Source organism: Notamacropus eugenii, chromosome 2 (genome assembly GCF_028372415.1).
Source record: "Notamacropus eugenii isolate mMacEug1 chromosome 2, mMacEug1.pri_v2, whole genome shotgun sequence".
Lineage (NCBI taxonomy): Eukaryota > Metazoa > Chordata > Mammalia > Diprotodontia > Macropodidae > Notamacropus > Notamacropus eugenii.
In genome coordinates this window covers 348,603,880-348,626,534 of record NC_092873.1, presented here as the reverse complement: position 1 = coordinate 348,626,534, position 22,655 = coordinate 348,603,880, and the positions used below count along the sequence as shown (strand labels likewise).

General features: G+C 44.6%; 1 protein-coding gene across 4 annotated transcripts in view; it reads left to right on the top strand.

The window, feature by feature from the left end:
* Positions 1-13,752: 13,752 nt before the first annotated feature.
* Positions 13,753-22,655, top strand: part of FMNL1 (formin like 1) — a 53,857-nt gene continuing 44,954 nt past the window's right edge. For 2 of the 4 annotated variants that reach the window (XM_072645964.1, XM_072645962.1), the window contains exon 1: positions 13,753-14,314. In XM_072645964.1, the coding sequence (XP_072502065.1) occupies positions 14,186-14,314 (129 nt within the window). In that variant the 5' untranslated portion in view covers positions 13,753-14,185. The remainder of the gene's footprint in view (positions 14,315-22,655) is intronic. The other 2 variants (XM_072645965.1, XM_072645963.1) reach the window with 1 other exon arrangement.

The following is a 22,655-nucleotide window of genomic DNA, read 5'->3' as shown; positions in this document are numbered from 1 at the left end:
GAAAATCACTTTGGCAGCTGGATGGAGAGGGGATGATTTTGGAGACCATCTCTCCTGGCTGTTTCAGGAAGACCCCAGTCTCCTGACTCCACATTCCTGTCTTCTGGGTCATGTTCTCAGCAGCTTCACCTGAAAACTTGCACATGAACCAGTGCCCTCTCTCCCCTGGTTCTGGGGCCATGGTCAGATGAACATTGCTATACTTTGGGGAAGGATGTGTCCATCTAATCTCCTATGAACCCATTTACCCATCCTGGTAAATTTCAGGACTAAGGTGCTTCTGCTTGACCTTGACTCCCCTTACATGTGTTGTCTTCCCATCAGAACGTGCACTCCTTAGGGCTGGGATCTTTGCATTTTTATTTCTAGTTCGTAATTCAGTGCTTGGTACGCTTGGTACAAAAATACTTTTTTATACTTTTTTCATTCAGTCATTTTCTTCCCCTCTTCCAAACTTTTCTATATCTGTGCAAGGTACAACCAGCAACCTTCCAGTTACCCAGATTTGTAACCCCCTCTCCCTCATTCCTTCATATCCGGTCAGTTTCTGTCTTATCAGTTTTACCCACAGACTTCCATCCTCTCATAACATTCTTACAAAAGGCTCCTAACTAAGTTCCTGGCTTCCATTTTCTTCCATTGTTTTTATAGTTGCCAAAATAAACCCCCTAAAACACAAGTCTGATCATGTGTCACTCCCCTGCTGAAGAATACTGAGTGGCTCCCTACTATCTCTAGGATAAAGTATAAATGTCTCAGTTTGGCCCTTAAAGATTCACACAGTCTTTCCAGACTCTTTGCCCTTTACTTTCACACATTCTGTGTTCTAGCCAAACTGGGCTGCTACTTGCTATTTTCTGAACTTGAAACTTGATCTCCTGCTCCAAAGCTTCTGCATAGGCTTCTTCCCATGCCTGGAATGCATTCTTTCCTCTTCTCCACCTCTTAGGAGACCTCTCTGGTCTTCTTCCAGGCTCAGCTCATGTGCCACCTCTTATGGGAATCCTTTCCTAATCCACTTAGTCATTAGGGCTCTCTCTTCCCTCCTCAAACAATCATATATATGCTTATCCGTTGACACTTATCCATAATCTCTATACAGGGAGGGATAGGTTTTGTTTTTGTATCTTGCATCATCTCTTCCAGAGCCAAGTATGTGGCAGGTGTTTTTAAAATAGATTCTTGTTAGATTGTGCTGGGTAGGGGTGTAGGGAGAGGGCTGGGGTTGATATTCACAAGCACCTGTTAGAGTTTTACAGAGATCCCAAGAGGAGGAAAGGCATCCTCCCACCAATGACCAGACATCATTGCTACCTCTGTGCTTCCTGGAGGGCTGTCTAGCAAAGGCTACTAGAAGGTCCTCTTCTCTGCCTCTCTCTGTTCAGACTCATAAGAAGGACTGGTGGGCATCAGAAAGCCAATATAACAGTTTCTAATATAAAAATCTCTTCCATTAAGAAAGTCAGCTTGAGAAATCAAGTGAAGATGGCAAGGCTATTTTATGAGCATAGATGATCAGGACTGTGAAAGGACTTAGATATAGTCCTGCCTAAGGTGGGAGCCACCAAGGTGAGTGAGTGAAGACACTGTCTTTGCCTCAGCCCTTACATCCTATTGTTCCGTGTTCTTGAGAGCCCTTTCTTTTAATGCTTCTGATTGTATCAAAGTCTAAAATTAACAATAGCTAGAATTCATATAATGATTTAAGGTTTGCAAAGTGTTTTACAAATAGTATCTCATTTGATCCTCATAACAACCTTGGGAGAGAAGGCCTGTTATCATCCCCATTTTACAGATGGAGAAACTGAGGCAGACAGCAGTTAAGTGACACAGCTAGTAAGTATCTCAGGCCAGGTTTGAACTCTGGTCTTTCTGACTCCAGGTCCAGCACTATATTCACTGAGCCACTTAGTGACCTCAAATACCCCAAAGGTCCTTAGGATAGAGCCTTCAGAAAGTGTGTTCCTTTGTCAACACCAAGGTCATGGAATTTGGAGTTGGACATTAGAGATTGTTTAGTCCAACCTTTTTATTTTACAGAAAAGGAAATTTAAGAGTTTCCCAATTAAGTGGCAGAGGTGGCATTCCATTCCAACTTGTTGGGTTCCAAATAGAATTCTGTTTCCACTTTAACACACTGACTGCTCTGAAGTATTCAACCAAGGAGGATGGATTACCTTTTGTAACAGGCAGTCCCTTGCTCCTGCCAACCATGGTCATTGCTTCTTAAGGTAGCTTTGCATGACAAGTCATTGCTCTTAAAGGGAGGACTGATAACCAGAGGGCAGCACCCAAGGTGGGACTGTGCTGGATCTAATGGTCTGCAATCTAAGGAAAGCCTCGTGCCAGTGAAGATACTAGATGTATGACTACCAGGTTATGTGTGCCATGTGGACATTTGCCACTCTCTTACCTAAGAAACACCAGTGACTCCCTCTTGCCTCTAGGATAAAATACAAAGTCCTCTATTTGGCAGTTGGCTCAAGCCCACCCCACTCTACCACGCTCACTGTACTCATTCCCCTTCATGCATTCTATATTGTAGCCAGATCGGCCTACTTGCTGTGCTTTATGCATGACATCCCCCCTTCCTTTTCACAAGATTTCTCCTGTACCTAGAATGCACTCTCCCTTTATCTCTACCTCTGAAGATCCTTGTAACCTTCTTTCAAAGATCAGCTCAAGTGCCCCCTCCCCTCCTGATTCCCCCAAGTTGCTGGCATTCCCCATGAAATTGCTTTCTCTTTACTTTCAATATAGTTCGTATTTATTTCTATTTCCCTGTATAAACAGTTCAGATCTGCCTTTGTGTTTCCAGTGCTTCCTTCCTTAATCCTGCAGTAGCTAGCATGCCACTGCAGTAATTATCCATCAAGGAAATTCAATTTCCTTCTTGTTTTAAATTTTGAGCTTAATAAACTCCAAAGAAGATAAGCATTTCTATATATGAAACAGAAATGAAAATGAGGATTGCCATACAGGCACAATTCTTTATACACAATATTTTCAGAGTCAGGGGGCTAGGGCATGTGATATATATAGGGCTTTTATCACTGTGAAGGAAGATGAAAGCAGGAACCCAAAGGATCTGGTTTCTGAGAAGCAGGAACTTAAGTAGAAAAAAACAGCTTAAGAAGCAAGTATATGTCTAGCATGGAGTTCTCAAAGTGTGGTCTGGGGATCTCTAAGACCCTTGTTAAGGGGTACACGAGGTTAAAGCTATTAGTAATACTAAATTATTTTCATTTCAGATATGAGATATGTATATATAGATATAGATATAACCTACCTATACAAAAACCCTCATTAATTTTTAAGAGTGTAAAAGGGTTCAGAGACCAAAAAGTCCAAGGACTGCTGGTTCAGAATGTAGAGGTTAGCAGCAATTTCTAGCCTCCAAACTACAGCAGAAACATAGCAGAGCTCACTTTGTTCATCCCGGACACTATGTCTTTCTTTGGTGGCTCTGACATCATCATTCTCTGGACTTCACCACCATCTTCCCATGTGGGTACCTTCCCTCCCCTTTTCAGCTCCTCCTTTATGTGTTGTCTTCTTACATTGGAATGTAAACTCACTGAGGTCAGGGACTCTCTTTTTGTTGGTATTTATATCCCCAGAGTGTTGTATGGTACCTGGTATATAGTGAAGGCATATTAAATGCTTGTTGACTGACTAACTCAACAGAAACTAAAATTGCAGTAGCTTTTTTGAGTTTTCAATCCCCTAAAAATCTCAAATGTTTTTCGATGGAACTATTATCACCTAACCATATTTCCCTATTTCATATTTGTAGATGTTAGTGGAACTGTGAACTAGTCCAGTCAATATGTAAAGCAATTTGGAACTACTACCCCCAAACTACTGAACTGTGCCCTTCCTTTGACTCAGTGATACCACTACTAGGTCAGTGCCCCAAAGAGATTTAAAAAAAAAAAGAGGAAAGAGACCCATATTTACAAAAATATTTATAGCAGCTCTTTTTGTGGTAACAAAGAATTGGAAATTAAGGGAGTGACCATCAATTAGGGAATGACTGAACAAGTTATGGTATATGAATGTGATGGAGTACTATTGTGCTGTAAGAAATGATAAAGGGGAAAGCTTTGGAAAAACCTGAGAAGACTTATATAAACTGATGCAAAGTGAAATGAATTGAACCAGGAGAACAACATATACAGTAACAATATGATAAAAGATGACTTGGTAAGATGTAGAAACTCTGATTAGCCTAATATAATCCCAGAGGACCCATGATAAAACATGCTACCTACCTCCAGATAGAGAGATGAGAAGATTCAGAGTGCAGACTGAGGTATATATATGTATACATGTATACACACATATATATGTGTATGTATGTATATGTATTTATACATATGCTTAGTAACAACTTTTTAGTTGTGTATTGTGTGCATATGTGTATATGCAGATATAGGTCTTAATTTATACATGTGTATACACACATGTGTATATATGGCATATACATATGCATGTATGTATGACACACACAATGAAGAAATTTGTTTTGCTTGATTATACATGCTTGCCATGGGTTTTGTTTTTCTTGCTTTCTCAATGTGGGGTGAGTGTGGGTATGGGGAGGTGGGAGAGAAAGACTTTGAGCCTGTCAATAAAATAAAATTGAATTAAAAAATGCATACTTGTGGAGCTGACTTTTTGAATCCTAGTATAAGACTTTCCAAGTATCCCTAGTAAATTTCATCTTGTCAAATTCAGGTGAGTGTACCTGGATTCTGACTTAGTCATCCAATATATTAACCATCTCTCTAAGTTTTGTTTATTCAAAATTTGTAAGTATGTCAACTATGCCATTATTAAAATATTTCATATAATTTCACATAATTCATTGCTCAGTATGGTACAGTAGAAAGAGCACTGGGTTTAGGGGTCAGCAGACCCTGCATTTGAAACCAATCTTTGCTACTTCACTTTTCATGACCATGGGAAGATTTCTTAACCTCTGCCAGACAGCCAAGGCTCCCTGAAGCTCCGCATCTATGGTATTCCGATCTTTCCCTTAATAAATTGTGAACAATGAAGTTCAGTATCTGAGTTGCCCATCAGGTGGTATTTTGTCTTTTGGATCACTAGCCCATATTTTCTTTTTCATGAGGGGGAATCAGCCTTCCTAAAAGGCTGTAGTATTTATAGTAGCCATCAGAGGACCCACCTATAATGCCATCTAGGCTACCTCTCTCCACCCTATGCCATGCCACTGCCTCCTTACCCCCATCCTAAGCCCTCTCTGCTTTTGTGGCTACACCTGAAGGCTTGATTCAAACCCCACTGGTCAGGTCAGGAATTAATCTAAGGGATGAAATGAAATATGTTTGGTTGACAGGTATTACTCAAGATACAGTTTATGGACTTTCTGTCCCCTTTCCCATTTGCACTTCTCAACTCCCCAAGTCACATATTCAAATATTTGTAATACTGTGATGATATACTTTGTTGTACACAGCAGAAAGTGAAAGATCTTTTAAGCAATCGTTCATGTAAGACCTCTGCTTCCAGCCATCTCCTACACCTCCTCCTTCTTGCTCTTCTAGCTTATCAGGTGTGACTGGGGAGTTTCTTAACCATATGCATCTAGGAAAGGATTTACTCTATCATAGACCATTAAAAAAAAGGAAATGTGGCATTCATAATAAATGACCATCTTGGCACTCAGCGTCTTTTCCTGTCTCTGAATGGCTTTCCACAGAGGCTCCGGTCTCTGATCCATGACTTAGGATTTCAATGTTGTATCAATCACTGGATGCTAACATCTCTGGATGTTGCAGCATGAGCCCCTAAAGCCCCTGACCCTGTCCCTTTAATGGCAACCTGGAAGTCCGAATCCAAAGTCAGTGGAAGAAAGGGAGAAAGCCAGTTATGGACTTGAGTTCAAATTCTGAACACTTAGGTTACCTGTGTGTCCTTGGGCAAGCTATTTCACCCTCATTTGCCTCAGTTTCTTTAGAGATCTTATATCCCTCTCCTTCTTTGTGGCTTTTGGCTGGAGTCCACTTGGGATAGGACATTTTCCACTGTCATGGGATCATAAACCTATAGCTGGAAGGGACCTTAAAGGCCATCTGCTCTAGCTCTCATTTTATAGATGAGGAAACTGAGTTCCAGGGAAGCTAAACTCAAGGAAATAAGAAAATAACATTTTAAACCCTGAGTTAATATAATTTCCATTGTACTCTGCTGTTTTCTCTAGAAAATTGGGGTGACCTCACTTCCAGTGGGAGTCTCACACATTACGCTGTCTCCTGCTGTCAGAACTTCCTACACCCTTGGTTCCCCTTTCAGTATGAGGTTATATAGACACATCCGCGACAATGATATGTGTACCTTTTGTTTCCCTAAATAGAATGTAATGGCAGAAATGATTTTGTTTTGGTCTCTATATCCCTGGCTCCTAATGCAGTTTTGTCATTGTTCGGTCATGTTGGACTCTTCATGATCCCATTGTAGGGTTTTCTTGACAGAGACACTAAAACAGTTTGCCATTTCCTTCCCCAGCTTATTTTACAAATAAGGAAACTGAGGCAAAAATGGTAAGTGACTTGCCCAGGGTCACATAGCTAGTAAGTGTCTGAGGCTAGATTTGGACTCAGAAAGAGTCTATCCACTATGCCACCTAGCTGCTCCTAGCACACAGTAGTTGCTTAATAAATGCTGGTTAGATGAATGAATACGACTGTACAAAGCTGAGGGAAGTTTCACCTCCTTGGTCTCTCAGGATCTCCTACATCAGAGTGATGAAACTCAGATACTTCCCACGAGGGCCATCACTTTCATCACCATCAATTAGTCAACGTAGGACTATATATATATATTGCCTATTATATATGCGTATTATGTTGCATTCTGGGTACCACATGTTAAATTTTTTTTTTTATGTTTTAAACAGCCAAGATCTTCCTTCCCACCCTCCTCCCCACCCTGACCCCGTCCCAACTGAGAAGACAAGAAGAATAAAACTCATTATAAAAATGTATAGTCAATAAAGAGCCCACTGGGTGGTGCAGTGGACAGAGCACTGGAATTGGAATCAAGAAAACTCTTCCTGAGTTCAAATTCAGCCTCAGACACTCACTAGCTGTGTAACACTGGGTGACTACAACACTTAACCCTGTTGGCTTTAGTTTCCTCATCTGTAAAATGAGCTGGAGAAGGAAATGGCAAACCACTCCAGTATCCATGCCAAGAACACCTGACATAAGGGTCACAAAGAGTTGGACAAGACTGAAATGACTGATGGTGACTAACAAATAGTCAATAAAAGTGAAATTTCCATATTGGCCATGTCCAAAAGGTATTTGCTTCATTCTACACTGAGTCCTTCACCTGTAAGAACATTGACAAGCTAAGGGGTCCAAAGAAGGGAGAACTAGAGATGGTGGGATCAGTGGAAGGAAGTGAGGACTCTGAGCCTGGAAAATGGGAGTCTTACTGGGAACATGATAGCTATCTCCAGGTATCCAAGAGGGTTTAGATGGCATCTGCTTGGCCCCTGAGGACTGAATTAGGAACAATGGGTAGAAGTTTCAGAGTCAGGTGTAGGTCCCATTCAAGGAAAAACTCCCTAACAAAACTCTGTAACTATTAGTGCTGTCCAAAAGTGAAATGACCTGCCTTGGAAGGTAATGAGATCCCCATCTCTGGAGTTCTGCAAGCAGGGTGTGGAGTTCACTTATCTGATCTGTTGCAGAGGGAATCCCTGATTAGATAGTTGGACTCCTTTGCCTTTACAATCCCTTTCAGCTTGGAAATTCTATGATTCTGAGAGCAGAATACGGACACCTTACATTTGCATATCCTTTCACAGTTTACAATGTGTTTCCAAATTATCCTCATTGCCACCCTGTGAGATGGTCAAGGCCAAGTGTAGTTTTTAAAAAAACAATCGTGTGACTTTTCCAGGGTCACACAGCTAATAAGTGTCTGAGGCTGGATTTCAACTCAGGTCCTCCTGATTCCAGGCCCTTTGCCACTTAGCTGACCCACCAAGTGTATTTTACAGATAAAAGAGGGACTGGGCAATTTGATCCCATGTGATGTTAAAAGACCTAGAGAAAGTCTTGAAGTACATTGGTACATTAGCACTCCTAATTAGGATTTTTGGAAGAGAAAAAAATGAATGAAGGTTGGATAGGATGAGATGCATTTTACAGATGAGGAAGTGGGGTCTCAGAGAAGTTAAAATGTGACAGGTAACCCAGGGAGGAAGATTAGCCTGTCTCTTCATCACATCCTGGAAAACTGGGTCTCTCTGACCTTGGCTCTTCATAAATTCCTGTGCTGGATGTCAGACTTTCTCTTCCCAGAAGGGGGCAGCACATACCCATTATAGACTGCCAGTCTAGTCTTTTCAGTAGGAAATAGGTTGTCTGCTTCACTGAGAACCTTGCTCCATACACCAGACCAAAGAGAGAGGACAGAGAAGGAGAGGATGGAGGATCCTGTGCCCAGGAAAGTTTATCTAAATAACCATTTGCCAGGCCCTCAAGATCTGCCTCTGAAATTCTCTGTCATGCAATATGGTGAAATGAATTGAGTCAGAGGATCTGGGTTTGAATCCTGACCACTTAGTTCTTGTGTGACCTTGTGCAAGACTTAAATCAACTCCTTGGGCCTCAGTTTCCTTATCTGTCAAATGAAAAGATTGGACGAGGATTCTAAGGTTCCCTGGAGCTCTAAATCTATGATTCTGTGAGCCTTTCGATTCTCACTGCCATCATTTTAGTCCAGGGCCTTTCATCAGGTCTGTTGTCACAGCCTCTGGTCTCCCTGCCTCCAGTTTCACCTCTTCTATGCAGGTGTCTGGGGTGGGGGAGGCTGTAGTGGATACAGCACTGTTCCTGGATTTAGGAAGACCTGAGTTCAAATTTGTCCTCAGACACTAGCTGCGTGATCTTGGCAGTTTACTCATTCATCTGTAAAATGGGAATAATATGGCATTTACCTCCCAGTGTTGCTGTAAGGCTCAAACAAGATAAAAATGATTAATCACCTGGTACACAATAAGCACCATATAAATGTTAGCTATTATCACTGTAATAACCTCTGGTTCCCCCTGCTTCTAGTTTTACTTTCTCCATCTAGGCGGCTGGATCATGTAGGAAGCAGAGCTCTGGACTTGGAGTTAGGGAGATCTGAGACCAGATCTGGCCTGAGACACTTACTAGCTGTGTGACCCCAGGAAAGCCACCTAATTTGTCTTCCTCAGGGTCCCCAAATGGAGATAAATAATAGCATTTATTAGATAATAGTATCCCAGGTATGGGGACCACAGTAAGCACCCCTGAGACAATACACAGCTCCCTCCAGGTCTTCCACCTCCCATGTTGCTTCCTAGTGTTTCTGTGAACATCAGACTTGATATCTGTGAAGCATTTATCACAATACCTGGTACACAGTAGGTGGTAAATAAGGACTTGTTGCCTTCCCTTCAGACCATCCCACTACTGCCACTCAAGTGATCCTCTCAGCCTCTGCTTGGAAGGAAACATTTGCCTATTGTCTTCTGAATACAATACAGACTCCTTCCATCCAAGGTTTCCAAGCTCTGGCCCCAGTTGTAATTCCCTTTGGTCCCTCCTTACATAACTTGTTCTAGTGAGTGTAAACTGCTGAACATTCCACGTCCTTTCCCTTTTTTCCTCAGGCTGTTCACTGCCCTCAGCATGCCCTCATACTCTGTCTCTGACCTGTGACATGCTAACCTTTCAACCTTAGATCCCGTTCTTAGATCGAATGCTATCTCCTCCGTGAAGCTTTCTTGTATTGTGTGTACCTACTATATTCCATGCTAAATTGTAAACTCTTTGAAGGGCTGAAATAAGCCTCCATAGTCACCCTCTCTCCCACTTTTATCCCCCAGTTAATGGTTTCTCCTTCTTCAAATAGCCTTAACTATAATCATTATTAACTATTATATATTATATGTATTATTATTAACTAATCTGTGTAGAGGTTCTATCCTGTCTCTTCCCTAGAATTCAGGCCGCTGGAGGGCAGATGCATTTTTATCTCTGTATCCTCAGCCTTGCACAATAACTTGTGCACACAGAAGGTGCTTGAATGTTTACTAAGTAGAATCTCTGCATGCCCCACAGTGCCTGCCTGGCACGGTATCTTTAACACATTGTGTTAAATGTGACTATACACTCATGCTTGTTGCTGAATTTAATAAGCTATATTGGTATATTTATAGTAGCTGCTTCCTCTAATACCAGGGGATAGTAGCCCTAGAACTCAAGGTCTTCATCCCTCTCTAGTCCCAGTAGACCTCAAGGGGCAAGGACTAGATTTTAGAACAAGGTTGGAGGGTGTCTAGGGTTTCAGCAGATTCCTAGTGCTTTCATGAGGAACTTTTGTCCAGACTTCATTCCACCCTCTTCTCCACCTCTACATCCTCTTTCAGAAAATGAAGTGGGGGATGTCCCATCTAGGGGTACTGGGGTTTATGGTGATCAGTGACCAATGACCTTGGCACTTGAAAGGGTTACATCAAGTCAGCAGGTCACTCCTTTGCCTAGTTCTGGATTCCAAGGAAGCCATGGTTCTGACTTCAAAACTTCCCAAATCTAGAAGTAGAATCTGGGCCTGTCCCCCTTCTAATATGAATTCTTACTTGTGGTTCTGAAATGGTTGTGAAGCTGGGCTTTTTTTATCTCCCCTAATTTTAAGAGCCCTCTCAGGACTTCCTTCCTCTCCCCAGAAGCTGATTTTGAGAATTTGTTTTTAAGGTGGTTTTTTTTCCTGTTATTACTCATGGTAAAAAGAATATAGACCTGAAAGGAACATTGGAGAGAATCCTCCCAATGGTCAGAGAACTGAGATTCCATTTGTGTGGATCCTCCCTCTGGTCATGGAAGGGTACAACCCCTCTATTACATCACGGATGGACTTTGAGGAAACAAAACAAAACATAACATGGCCTTGTGGTCACCATAGCGAGGACCCTCTTTGAAATTACTTAGGTAGGCTGGTCCTCAGACAACATATACAGAGCAGGCTAGATAACTCTGCCTAACTCTGACCCCACCCTGCCCCTTCCCGAAGCTAGGTGATGCAGTGAGAGGAATGCTGGGCTTCAGGTCAGGAAGACCTGAGTTCAAATCTTTCCTCAGCCACTTTACTAATTGTGTAACCCTTCACAAGTTACTTAACCTCAGTTTCCCTATCTGTAAAATGGGGATAATAATAGCACCTACCTCCTGGGATTGTTGCGAGGATCAGATGAGGTAATATTTGTCAAGTGCCAGGCACATAGTAAGTGCTCCATAAATGTTAGCTGTTATCATTAAGTTTTTCAACTTGGTCAAACCTGGCAGAGCTTTTTGCTCCACTGGGTAGATAGCTGAGGTATCGCAGCAGGACTTTAGTAATAAAATCCCCTCATTTTCCTGAGAAAGAACTGAGGTTTTTAGATGTTGAGAGACCTGTGGCTAGTAGGGTGAGGGCAGGAGGAGAAGGGATGGGATCAGAATTCAGGTAAAGCTAAGATCCTTCTGATTCTGAGATCTTATGACCCAAATCCAATTAACTGGGTCCTGTAAACCATACTACTTTCAGCACGAGTAGCAGGAATTAGGGAGAGGGTTCTGGAATCCCCCAGTGAGTCAATAAACATTTATTAAGAACCTACCAGGTACTAGGCACCTTACTAAACACTGGGGATACAAAAGGAAGCAGAAGACTATCCCTGCCCCCAAGGAGCTCACAGTCTAATGGAGCTTGCAACAAGAAAACGGATATGTACAAACAAACCATACGTGGAATGAATAGGAGATAATTAAAAGAGGAAAGGCACTAGAACTAAGAGGGGTTAGGAAAGATTTCCTATATCATGTGGGATTTTATTTGTCTTAAAGGAAGCCAGTAGGAGGAGATGAGGAGGGAGAGCATTGCAGGCATGGGGGATAGCCAGTGAAAATATCTGGGGCTGAGAGATGGACAGTCTTGTTCTTTGAATCTACTGGAAGTCAATGTCTCTGCATAAAAGAGTATGCGTTAGGGAGTGAGGTGGAAGAAGGCTGGAAAGGTACCAGGTTATGAAGGGCTTTGAATGCCAAACTGAGCATTTTGTATTCCACCCTGGAGGAATAGGAAGCCACTGGAGTTTATGGGGAGGTGGGGGGGGGGGGAACATGATCATACTTATGCTTTAGGAAAATTGCTTTGGTGGCTGAATGGAGAGAGGTTTGGAGTGATGAGAGACTGCAGGCAGCAGACGCACACATTGCACAGCCATTCTCCACCCGTTTCCAATTACAACCAGACCAGGTTGGGGCAGATGAGCAGCAGTTCTTAGAAAAAGGATGCTCCAGTCTGTGTAGGCAGCTGTGACCTATCTTTGGGTGTCAGTTCCTATTCCTGCTCTGTAGCTTGGTAAGTCTGACCTAAATCGATGGACCAACCAATCAATCAATCACTTTTGTGCCTTTTTCTTGGCTGCCTGCCATTCGTGGAATACTCTCTCTTTTCACCTGTGCTTCCTGGTTTCATTCAAGGCTACTTTTCAGCCTGAGGTTCTCTACCAGTAATGCCTTCTGTCTCAGATGACCTCGCACTAAAAATGTATTTATCTTATGCGTACATGGTTATTTGCACTGTGTTCTCTCCTATTGGCTCCTGGAGAATGATACTGTGTTTTCTGCGAGAACTTAGCACAATGCCCAGTATGGAATAAACCTTAATAAACCCTTGTTAGCAGGCTATTAAACCTCTCCTTAAGGTTAGGTAGTATATTAGGTTCTGGAATTATGAAGGGGGTGGGGAGACAGAGAGAGAGAGAGAGAGAGAGGAGAGAGAGAGAGAGACAGAGAGAGAGAGAGAGAGGAGAGAGAGAGAGAGAGAGGAGAGAGAGAGAGGAGAGAGAGAGAGACAGAGAGAGAGAGAGAGAGAGAGAGAGAGAGAGAGAGAGAGAGAGAGAGGAGAGAGAGAGAGAGAGAATCTTGAATCTCAAAGAGTTTATATCCTGTAGAGAAGACGTGCACATACAGGCAAAGTACAAAACAAATACAGAGAATGTCAGAGGTCTTAGTGCATGCAGTATGAGGTATTGAGAACCCGAGGACAGTTGCATTAGGGAGGATGAGGATATGTCAGTAGAAACGAGGTAATGCTTGAACTGTCTTGAAGGAAGGGAGACATCCTATGAAGCAGAGATGAGGAGGCAGAGGATCCCAGGGAGTGGGACCCAAAGCAGGCACTCCATGCTCGGGTCTCGTTGGTGCCACAGGGACTCCCCGCAATGGATGGGGAAGAGGTTACCGCCTCTGTGCTCCTTCTAGGGGGTCCTCAAAAGATCTCAGAAATGAGTGGCAAGGGAAGAGGAGGCGGGCACAGGCAGGGCACTCCTCATCCAGCTGTTGGCGCCAGCCTCGCCCTCTTCTCTGCCCACTCCCCATTCCCCAGGCCTTAGGTGCCCCTTCGCGCGTGCCATCCCCTGTCCGTAGTCCCCGCCCCTCTTCCCAATCCTCAACCCCTCGTGGAGAAGAGCAATGAGAGGTTTTAGGACCCTGAGGCGGCGCCGCCCGAGCCGACAGCGGCAGCTCGGCCGCCCGTCTCCCCGCTCCCTCTCCAGCAGGTGAATCGGTTTCGGCCGCCCCCTGCCCCCGGCGGGCCATGGCTCCCCGGCGCCCCAAGCTCCCGCCCCCCGGGGCCGGCCCCAGGGTCCAGGCTTCCTCTCGGGCCGCGCCCTGCCCCTCGGCCCCCGCCCTCTCTCCCGCCCGCCCCCCCGGGGCTGGGTGCGCAGTGAGATGCGGTTTGGCTTTGCGCGTAAAGGGAACGAGACCAGAAGTTAGGAGATCGCGGAGGGGGGAGGCAGCCTCCGCCGCTTCCTGCCGCCCCCACCCCCTCCTTAGCCCCAGCCCTCGGGCCCCGGCCTGGCCGCCCGCAGCCTGACTTCCTCCGCCCCGCCTGCCCGGCCGCGCTCCGCCGCTCCCAGGGGGCCCGCCCGGACGGGACGCCCGCGGCGCCCAGGGAGCCCCAGCTGCCAGCCGCCTGCCCCGGGCACCATGGACTGAGCGCAGGGGGCCGCCGAGACACCCATCCGCCCGCGCTCCTGCCCCCGGGCACCCCTGCAGGTCTGGAACCCCCACCTCCCGGAAAGCTGGATTTCGGAGCCTTTAGACGTCTGGCGGGCTGGGTGGGCAGCACCATGGGCAACGCGGCGGGCAGCGGCGATCACCCCCCGGCCCCTGCCGCCCTGCCCCACAAGCAGCCTGCAGCCCCGAAGCAGCCGATGCCCGGGGCCGGAGAGCTGGAGGAGAGGTTTAACCGCGTCCTGGTGAGTGCGCCCCGATGGGGGCCGGGCTGGGCACCGGGGGAGCCTCCCCTCTTGCGCCGGGCTCTGCGGCCGCCCGGGGAAGAGGGGTCTCTGGCCGGAGTGAGTCAGCGTCCATGCCAGCCCCTCCCCTCGCCTCCCCCACCCCAAACTTTGTTTCCTCCGCTGACTTTTGACTCCATCACGCTCCCCACCTGCTTTGCCTTGAGCCCCGCAGGATGGAGGGGACCTCATCCTTTCCCCGCGCCGCGCCCCCGCCCCCAGCCAGGTATCCATCCCTGTGTCTTGGTGTCTTTGAACGTGAGGGGAGGTCCTAGCTCCTCTGCCTTTCGAACCCAGCTCCCTGATGCGAGGCAAGTCGGAGGAGGTCAGTGCCAGCCGCTAGCTTTGGGCTGGCGCCATGGGCTGCAAAGGGTTACCTAGGGAGAAAGCCTCCACATCTCCGACGTGGCCTTGACATTACCCTCCTGAGTGCCGGCGTTCTAGCTTGGGTGTTTGGTCTCATTTATTCTTGTCTGGGATCAGGTAGGGGCCGGTGGGTGTCCCAGGTTATTGGGCCTGGAGAGGGGAGGAGTGGCTCCTCTTCCCCCCCCCCCCCCCCCCCCCCCCCCCCGCATCGGAGAGGTTGGGAGTCTTTATCTAGGCCAGCCCCTCTCAGCCTTTGAAGGGATGAGAGTAGGAAGCAGACCCTGTCTCTCAAAGTCAGAAGGTGTCTATAAGCACCTATCTAGGGTAGGGAAGGCAGTGATAAGGGATGGGTGCTTTAGGGATAACGCTGGCAGTAGGTGATTGGCAGGGGAAGGGCTGAGTAGTTGGAGGGTGGGGATGGAAGGGTAAGGAAAATTAGACTTTCCCTGGAAAGCTTGGGACCCAGAAATCTGGTAAAACGAGGTGGTGGGGGTGGGGTGGGATGGGGAGGAGAAGAGAGACTCCAGAAAAGGAGCTGAGTTACTCTCATGTCTCCCTTTGCTGCCCCTGGACAGCAGCATTGGGGCTGGAGGTAAGCAGACCTGGGTTCTAATCCCAGGTCTGCCATTAGTTATGTGACCTGGGGTCTCAGTTTCCTCATCAGTTAAATATTTTTTTTTGGACATAAAGATCAAAGTGATTTAAAAAAAAAATGCTGGATTTGAAGTCAGAAAGCCTGAACTTGAATGCTGCTTACTAACCTGTCTGACCTTGGACAAGAGTCATTTTGTCTCCCAAGTCTCAATTTCCTCTTGTGATCTGTAAAATGAAGGTTACTACTAGATGACTTCCTTTCTAGGTCTAACTGTATAATCTCTGAGGTTCCTTCCAAGGGTGATGATTCTCTGAGCTGTCTTTTCCCAGGTCCTGTCTGAACTACCAGGGACCTGGCCTTCTTCTCCTCCTGGGGGAATGGTATTGATGGAGGTGGGGGTGGAGGAAAGAAATAAGTAGGATTATATCTGGATATATTTGAGCTTGGAGCAGGATCTATCAGTAATGTGGCTACCACCTCCAGGGACCTAGCCTGTCGCAGTCTACAATGTGCTAATGCTTAGACCACAGCCTACATGGACAGCTTCCCAAGTGCCTCGAAAGAAGCAGGTTACTTCAGTGATCTTGAGTGTGTATATATGTGTGTGTGTATGTATGTATGTATGTATGTGTATATATGCCTTTAGTATTTGACTTTCCTCATCTTTCTCTGCTTACTGAAGGGGTTGGGCCCAGGGCTGTCAGTGTAAAACCAACCAGTTTTAGATTATTGAGTATTTATCTGGATGTATGTGGGGGGAAGGGGATTGGAGTGGGATCTTCTAGAATTCCCAATTCCATTTAACCCCAAATCTCCCAATGTTAGCGTTGGGAGGCATCTCTTCCATTTTTTTTAATAGCGTCCCCATTCATTCACTCAATAATTGAGTATCTACTATGTAACAGACTAGGTACATTTTCAAGTTCTTCAGTAATGGTTCTTATTCTATAGTCCTGTGAGATCAGTGTGGCACACCCCCTTTCCCTTCTTTGATTTCCCTTCCCCTACCCCTACCCCCATTTATCAACAAGTCATGGGATGGATCATTTAATTTTTCCTCTCTTCCCCCCAGTACCTTTGGAGAGTAGGATTGCTGAGCAGAGATAAAGTCAGAAGCAGGGGGAGGTCAGGAAGCAGTATTTCTCAGGGCATCCTGGGAGGAGGAGAATAATCATGAGCCCACATCTATGTAGTCCTTTTCTTAAAACCATGCAAAGTAGGTAGAAGTATTATGCTGCTTTTTACTGGGAAGTTAAGTGATTTGTCTGAGGCCACACCCAAGTGCTAAGATCTTAGATTTAGAGCCAAGAGTTGTTTGAAATCTTTCGGTCTTAACCAACCCCCAGCCCATTAAAAAAAAATCTTTTGGTTTTACATCACCTCTATTTCGGAATATATACCTTCTCTAGCAGCAACCATTCTTTGTAAACAAAGATTAAAAAAGAAAGAGGAAGAAAAGTCATTCAGCAAATACGTCAGCTGTCTCTGACATCTGGTACAATATTCCAAATCTACAGCTTCCCCTCCCTCCCCCCCTTTGCAAAGGCTTATTCTCCCAACTCTTCTCCAGGGCCAACTTTCAAGTCCATTTAAAAAAAGGCATTCTAATGGATAACTTTTGTTTTTTACATTGGTTAGATTTCTCCCCTGGCCTCCCTCTTTGCCCTCCCAAAGAGCCATCCCTTATCACAAAAAATATTTTTTTGTTTAAGGAGGAAAATGAAAAAATTTCAGCAAAGTTGATCAACACATTGGGAAAAAACAATCTTGTTTTTGCAAATGAAGAAACAACCAGGGAGGGAAATGACATGGCCAAGGTCATATAACCAGTAAATGGTTGAATTGGGACTTGAATTCAGGCCCTTTCACACCACATCTAATGTTTTTTGACAATGCCTTTCCAGGAACCAGTAGCAGGTAATAACATTTGCTCCCCAGAGCTGGAGACCACATAATGTTTTTTGAAAAAAATAACTTTTTATTGCTGTATTTTGTTTTTGTGTCACCCACATTTCCTTCTGTATTCCTCCCTTCACCCCATTCTAGAGAGTTATAAAGTAAGAAGAAAGAAAAAAAAGTTTTGAAAATCTGAGCAACATATCAAAAAACTCTGAGGTTATATTCAGTATCCCAGACCTGTAGCTGCCACACAGGAATGTGGGTGATGGAGTAGATTGGAGGACTAAGCCTGGAATCAGGAAGACCTGAGTTCAAATGTGTTCTCAGTTATTATCAGTGTGGTGCTGGGTAAGTCATTTAACTCCTGCCTGTCCCAGTTTCCTCATCTGTAAAATGGGGATCATAATGACATCTACTTTTCGGGGTTCTTGTCAGGATCAAATGAGATCATCTTTGTCAAGCTCTTAGCACGGTGCCCGACACATAGTAGGCACTATAAATGATTGTTCCCTCCTTTCCCACCCCCACACCTCATCAAAAGAGGAGGATGATCTCATGTATTTGGGGCCAAGCTGGACCACAGCATCTAATCCTCACTAGCGATCCCCCTCCTCTTCTTTCTTTTACCCTAAATCACTCTTGTGCTAGCCCCCAAGGATGGGGAGTAGATCTCTTGATAGCCTTAGTGGTTGTTCATGCAACTCACTACGATTAAATTAAACTAAATGTCCTAAATGGTGAGGAGCTGCATCATGGATCTTTTCAAACAATGAATGAACCAGAAATTATTAATGTTTGGTTTTAGTCGGATGCATTAGGATTTTATTGTGCGGATATGTTTTCCTGATTCTGTTTGTAAAACTCCTTTTAATGGTAAATGGAGCCAATCCCTGGATGCACAGATTGACCTGGAAGTGTGAAACCTTAGATACTTGTGGACGGTGGCAGCAGTGGATAGAAATGTTAGTGATTACAGAGATTATCTGCCAATATATATTCTTCCTTGAGAGCCCCCCCAAAATGGCAAGGGGTGAGATCCAGAGAATAATCTTATTGGTCATTATAGATATAGAGTTCAGTTATTTCAGTCATTTTTCAGTCATGCCTGACTCTTTGTGACCTCATTTGGGGTTTTCTTGGTGAAGATACTAGAGTGGTTTGCCATTTCCTTCTCCAGCTTATTTTATAGATGAGGAAACTGAGGCAAGAAGGGTTAAGTGACTTGCCCAGGATCTCAGTAAGCGTCTGAGGCCAGAAAAGACTTTAGTACTTTAAAGTCCTGTAGAGGCATTATTGGTCCATTATTGGTCTCATTTTGCATTTGAGGAAACTAAGGTACAGCATTGAGTGATTTGCCCAAAATCAGATTTCTAGCAAGGCTGGATTTGAATGAACCTTCTGGGATTTCCTCATGTAATAGAATCTGCCTCCTAGAATTTCCCAGTATAATAGAATCTATAGGCCTCCAGACTGTCAGAAGTGGGAGGGACCAGAGATCCTTTCACACATTTTGTAGTTGAGAAAACACCAAGGCTCAGAATGAGGAATTGATTAAGGTCACAGCAAGCTAGTGAATCAGTTATGACTAAGGAGGGTGGGAGTGGGGTAGAGGATGAAGTCAGGACACAGACAGGAAAACTGAGGAGCATGTAGAATAGTACAGATTAAATCCGTATAATGCCAACTCTTCTTGTGGAGAGAATCCAGACCACACAGTGATTGGAGATTCTCTTTGTATTTGTGCTGACCAGTGCGAGTGAGTGGTTTAGGAGTGACATGCAAGTTAGATTTACCTAGAGGGTTGTGCCCAGGTGCATTGTGAGTGGCCTATATTTACTTCTTGGCATTTGATTCAAGAATAGATGCTGTCTGATGCTTGGTTTAAGATCAGCTTTTTGGGGTTCGAGGAGAAAGGGAGGATATTTTATTAGAATAAGGAATAGCCCCCAGCTGAGGAAGGGGACAAGCATTTATATAGCACCTGCTATGTTGTTCAGTCAGGTCTGACTCTTTGTGACCTCATTTGGGTTTCTTTTGGCAAAGATACTGGAGTGGTTTGCCATTTTCCTCTCCAGCTCGTTTTACAGATGAAGAAACTGAGGCAAACAGAGTGAAATTATTTATCCAGGGTCACACAGCTAGCAAGTATCTGAGGCCAGATGTGAACCCAGGAAGACGACTCTTCCTGACTTCAGGCCCTTTACTCTATTTACTTTGCCACCTAACTGCCCCACACTGTGCTAAGTGTTTTACAGATATTACCTCATTGGAAGATCTCCTTTCTTCATCTATAATGTTAGCATGTTGGGGTCAATGCCTTCTAAGGCCCCTTCTGGGTCTGTGATTCCATTCCTATTCTGGATCTTGGGGCCTAGCTTCTTTTCTACAGAGGGATGGCAGGGGGTTATGGAGGGAACCCTCCCCTTACAGCCAGAAAATGTCACACGCTCTTAAGGCAGGGAAGTAAGTGTGTGAAAGATAAGGAAGTTATCTGAAGAAAAATAACCTGGTGGGTAGAGGTTCCTCAGTGTTCCTGGACATGTTCCATCAGTCCATCACTTCCCCCTCTCCATCCCCCCACCCTTCACTTCTCCCTTATCCCCCATCCCAAGTCAAGGCTACCTAGAATGATACTCAGCATCTGTCACACAGCCTGGCTGGGACACCCATGTCCACAATTGGAACCTTAGTCAGCTCTCTTGTCCCCATTTTTCTCGTGGACCATTCTCACTCCCCTTCCTCTCTCTCAAACACTGGTCAGACTTCTGGAGGCACCATTCCAGCTAAGGCAGCTGAGAATTATCCCTTGGTGTGTTAATGAAAAAGATCACCATTCCTGAGACCAATTCCAGCTCCAGCACTAACTACTGTTATTAACTGTGGGCAAATCACTCTTGGTTTCTTGGTTTCTTCATCTATAAGATAGGTGCTAGTGTAGTGTACATAGAGCTGGCCTTAGAGCCAAGAAGACCTGGGTACAATCTTGCCTTTGACATACACACACACACACACACACACACACACACGCACACACCCCCCATCTGTGTGACCCCAGGAAAGTTCCTTAACTCTTCAGTACCCCAGGCAACTAACTCTCTAAGACAATAAGTTAGAGACAAACTGCTGATTTGCATTAGTAGAGGGGTTTTCCCACACCAGGAGATCCTTAAACTGGTGAAACCACAGCTCATACCCCCTAAATTAATATTGATTATTAATTAATTTATACTAATACCTATACTACCCGCCTCAGAGGGTTATTGTAAGGAAAACACTTTGTAAACCTTCAAATGTTACATTTATTTGAATTACTTTTATCATTTTCCTCATCATTGTTATTAGGCTCACCATACAGCCCAGAGACACCATCTGTTGCCTGCCTTAGTCCCATGTGACCTATCTTCTGCCCCTCCAAGCCCCCTGTTCCTATGTAGCTATGGAAATAGTGCCCTTCCACCCTCTGTTGAGGGGGCTACTATCCCTAAGGCTACTTAGTGGGGTGCTGATGTTTAAAATGTGGGGACAAAGGGAAAGGAGGAACAGATTGCGGTATGGGGTTTCTGGCTGCTGCCTTGGCAATGGTGGTGGGCCCATACTGTTCCAAGGACTCCAGTGATTTTTGAGGCTCCATTTTTCCCTCTCCCCCTCACACCTACCTGTACCCTCCTAAGGCACAAAGGCACAAAGTTGTGGTAGGGTATCTCCAAAGATTTCCCCACCTCTAACATTTCCTCTTCTGCTCTAATGTGCTCACGGAAGGCTCCAGTGAAACTCTGGTTCAGCAGTGAATTGGTGGTAGTCAGAAGAGGTGTTCTCTTGTCCTAGCCCTTTCAAAATCTGTCCCTCTGTTTGGCCTTGGACAAATCACTTCCTCCTCTATGACATGAGGAGATTGGGATGTAAATGGAAAGAATGAGAAAAGAAATGTGAAACAAAAAAATTGTCCATGGACAGAAATGTAGAAAATAAGGGAGTGGGGGTAGGGAATAAAATTAAGTACCTACTATGTGCCAGGCACTGTGTTACAAGTATGATTTCATTTGGTCTTCACAGCAATGGGGGGGGGGTAGATGACATTACGATTTTCATTTTACATATGAGGAAACTGAGTCAGACAGACATTAAGTGACTTGCCCCAGGTTCACACAGGTAGTAATTGTCAGGGATCAAATTTTATTTCTGGTCTCCTGGACTCCAGGGCTAGCACTTTCTCTACCTCATCACCTAGCTTACAAGGGAGGGAACCCCTGCTTTCACCCTTGCTTGCAGAAGAGGGAAGGGGGGACTATAGGTGTGTGATACTGTATATACTGTCAGATATGGTTGATGTTTTGGTTTTTCCAAACCAATTTTTTTTCCCCTTTTAAATTCTGCAACAAGGGATGATTTGCTGAGTGGTAAGAGTAGGGATGGATTTGGAAATAAAAAGGATGTAAAAATGAAAGATCAATAAAAATAATTTTTTTTAAATGAAGGGGATGACTAGATGGTTTTTAAAGGCCCCTTCTGGCTCTATGGTTACCCCTTTGGAAGAGGAGGGCCCTCAGGGAAGGAAGGAGATGTTGTTTATAAGTTTGTGTCCTCAGTTGTTGAACCTGGGGCTCGTCTGGGACTAAATGTGGGGTTGGGGGGAATTCTAGCAGCACTCTGGCTCTGATTCCCAAAGGGAAGATCACTATTTTCACACATGTGGCTTTCTGGGCCTTTTGTTCTCTCCAGATGTAGTTCGTGCAGATGGGGCAGTAGTTAACCTCATAGTAGGTTAAGGATGGACCCAGTCATCGTGGGGTGAAAAGAGTAAGGGTCCATAGTGGCCCCTGTGGAGTGGTTGGGAACACACGGTATGGAGAGAGGGAGGGCCTTGAAGTCAGGAACACCTGGGTCCAAATCCAGGCTTGAACATTTGCTAGTTGTTTGACCCTGTCAAATCCCTTATCTCTTTGTGCCTCAATTCCCTCATTTATTAAATGAAGATTTTATTCACAATAACTTCCAAGGCCCTGCCAAGGTCTAACTGATCCTATGACCTGCCAGGGCAGTGGAGGTGGGAACATATGTTTTCAATGGATCATTTTAATTAGGCCTCACCATTTTTCTTTTCAAAATATTCTTTACCTCATTATTGCCACCTCCTCACAAAATAATATCATTACTCTATTAATTATAGTTATTAATTATAAATGATCATCCCAAACTCAGAATATTATGAATTATTAATAGCATGTACAATTGATTATTAATAAACCATGAAATCATAATAGATAGAGTCTATATAGTGCTTTAAGGTTTATAAAGTGCTTTACAAATATTCTCTCCCTATAACAAGTAAGTATAATCAAGCAAAACGAATGAATTCATTAGCTGTGTCTGCAAATGTATGTCTCATTCTGTATCTGTATAGTCCATCACCTCTCTGTCAGGAGGTGGGAAATCTGGAATCAT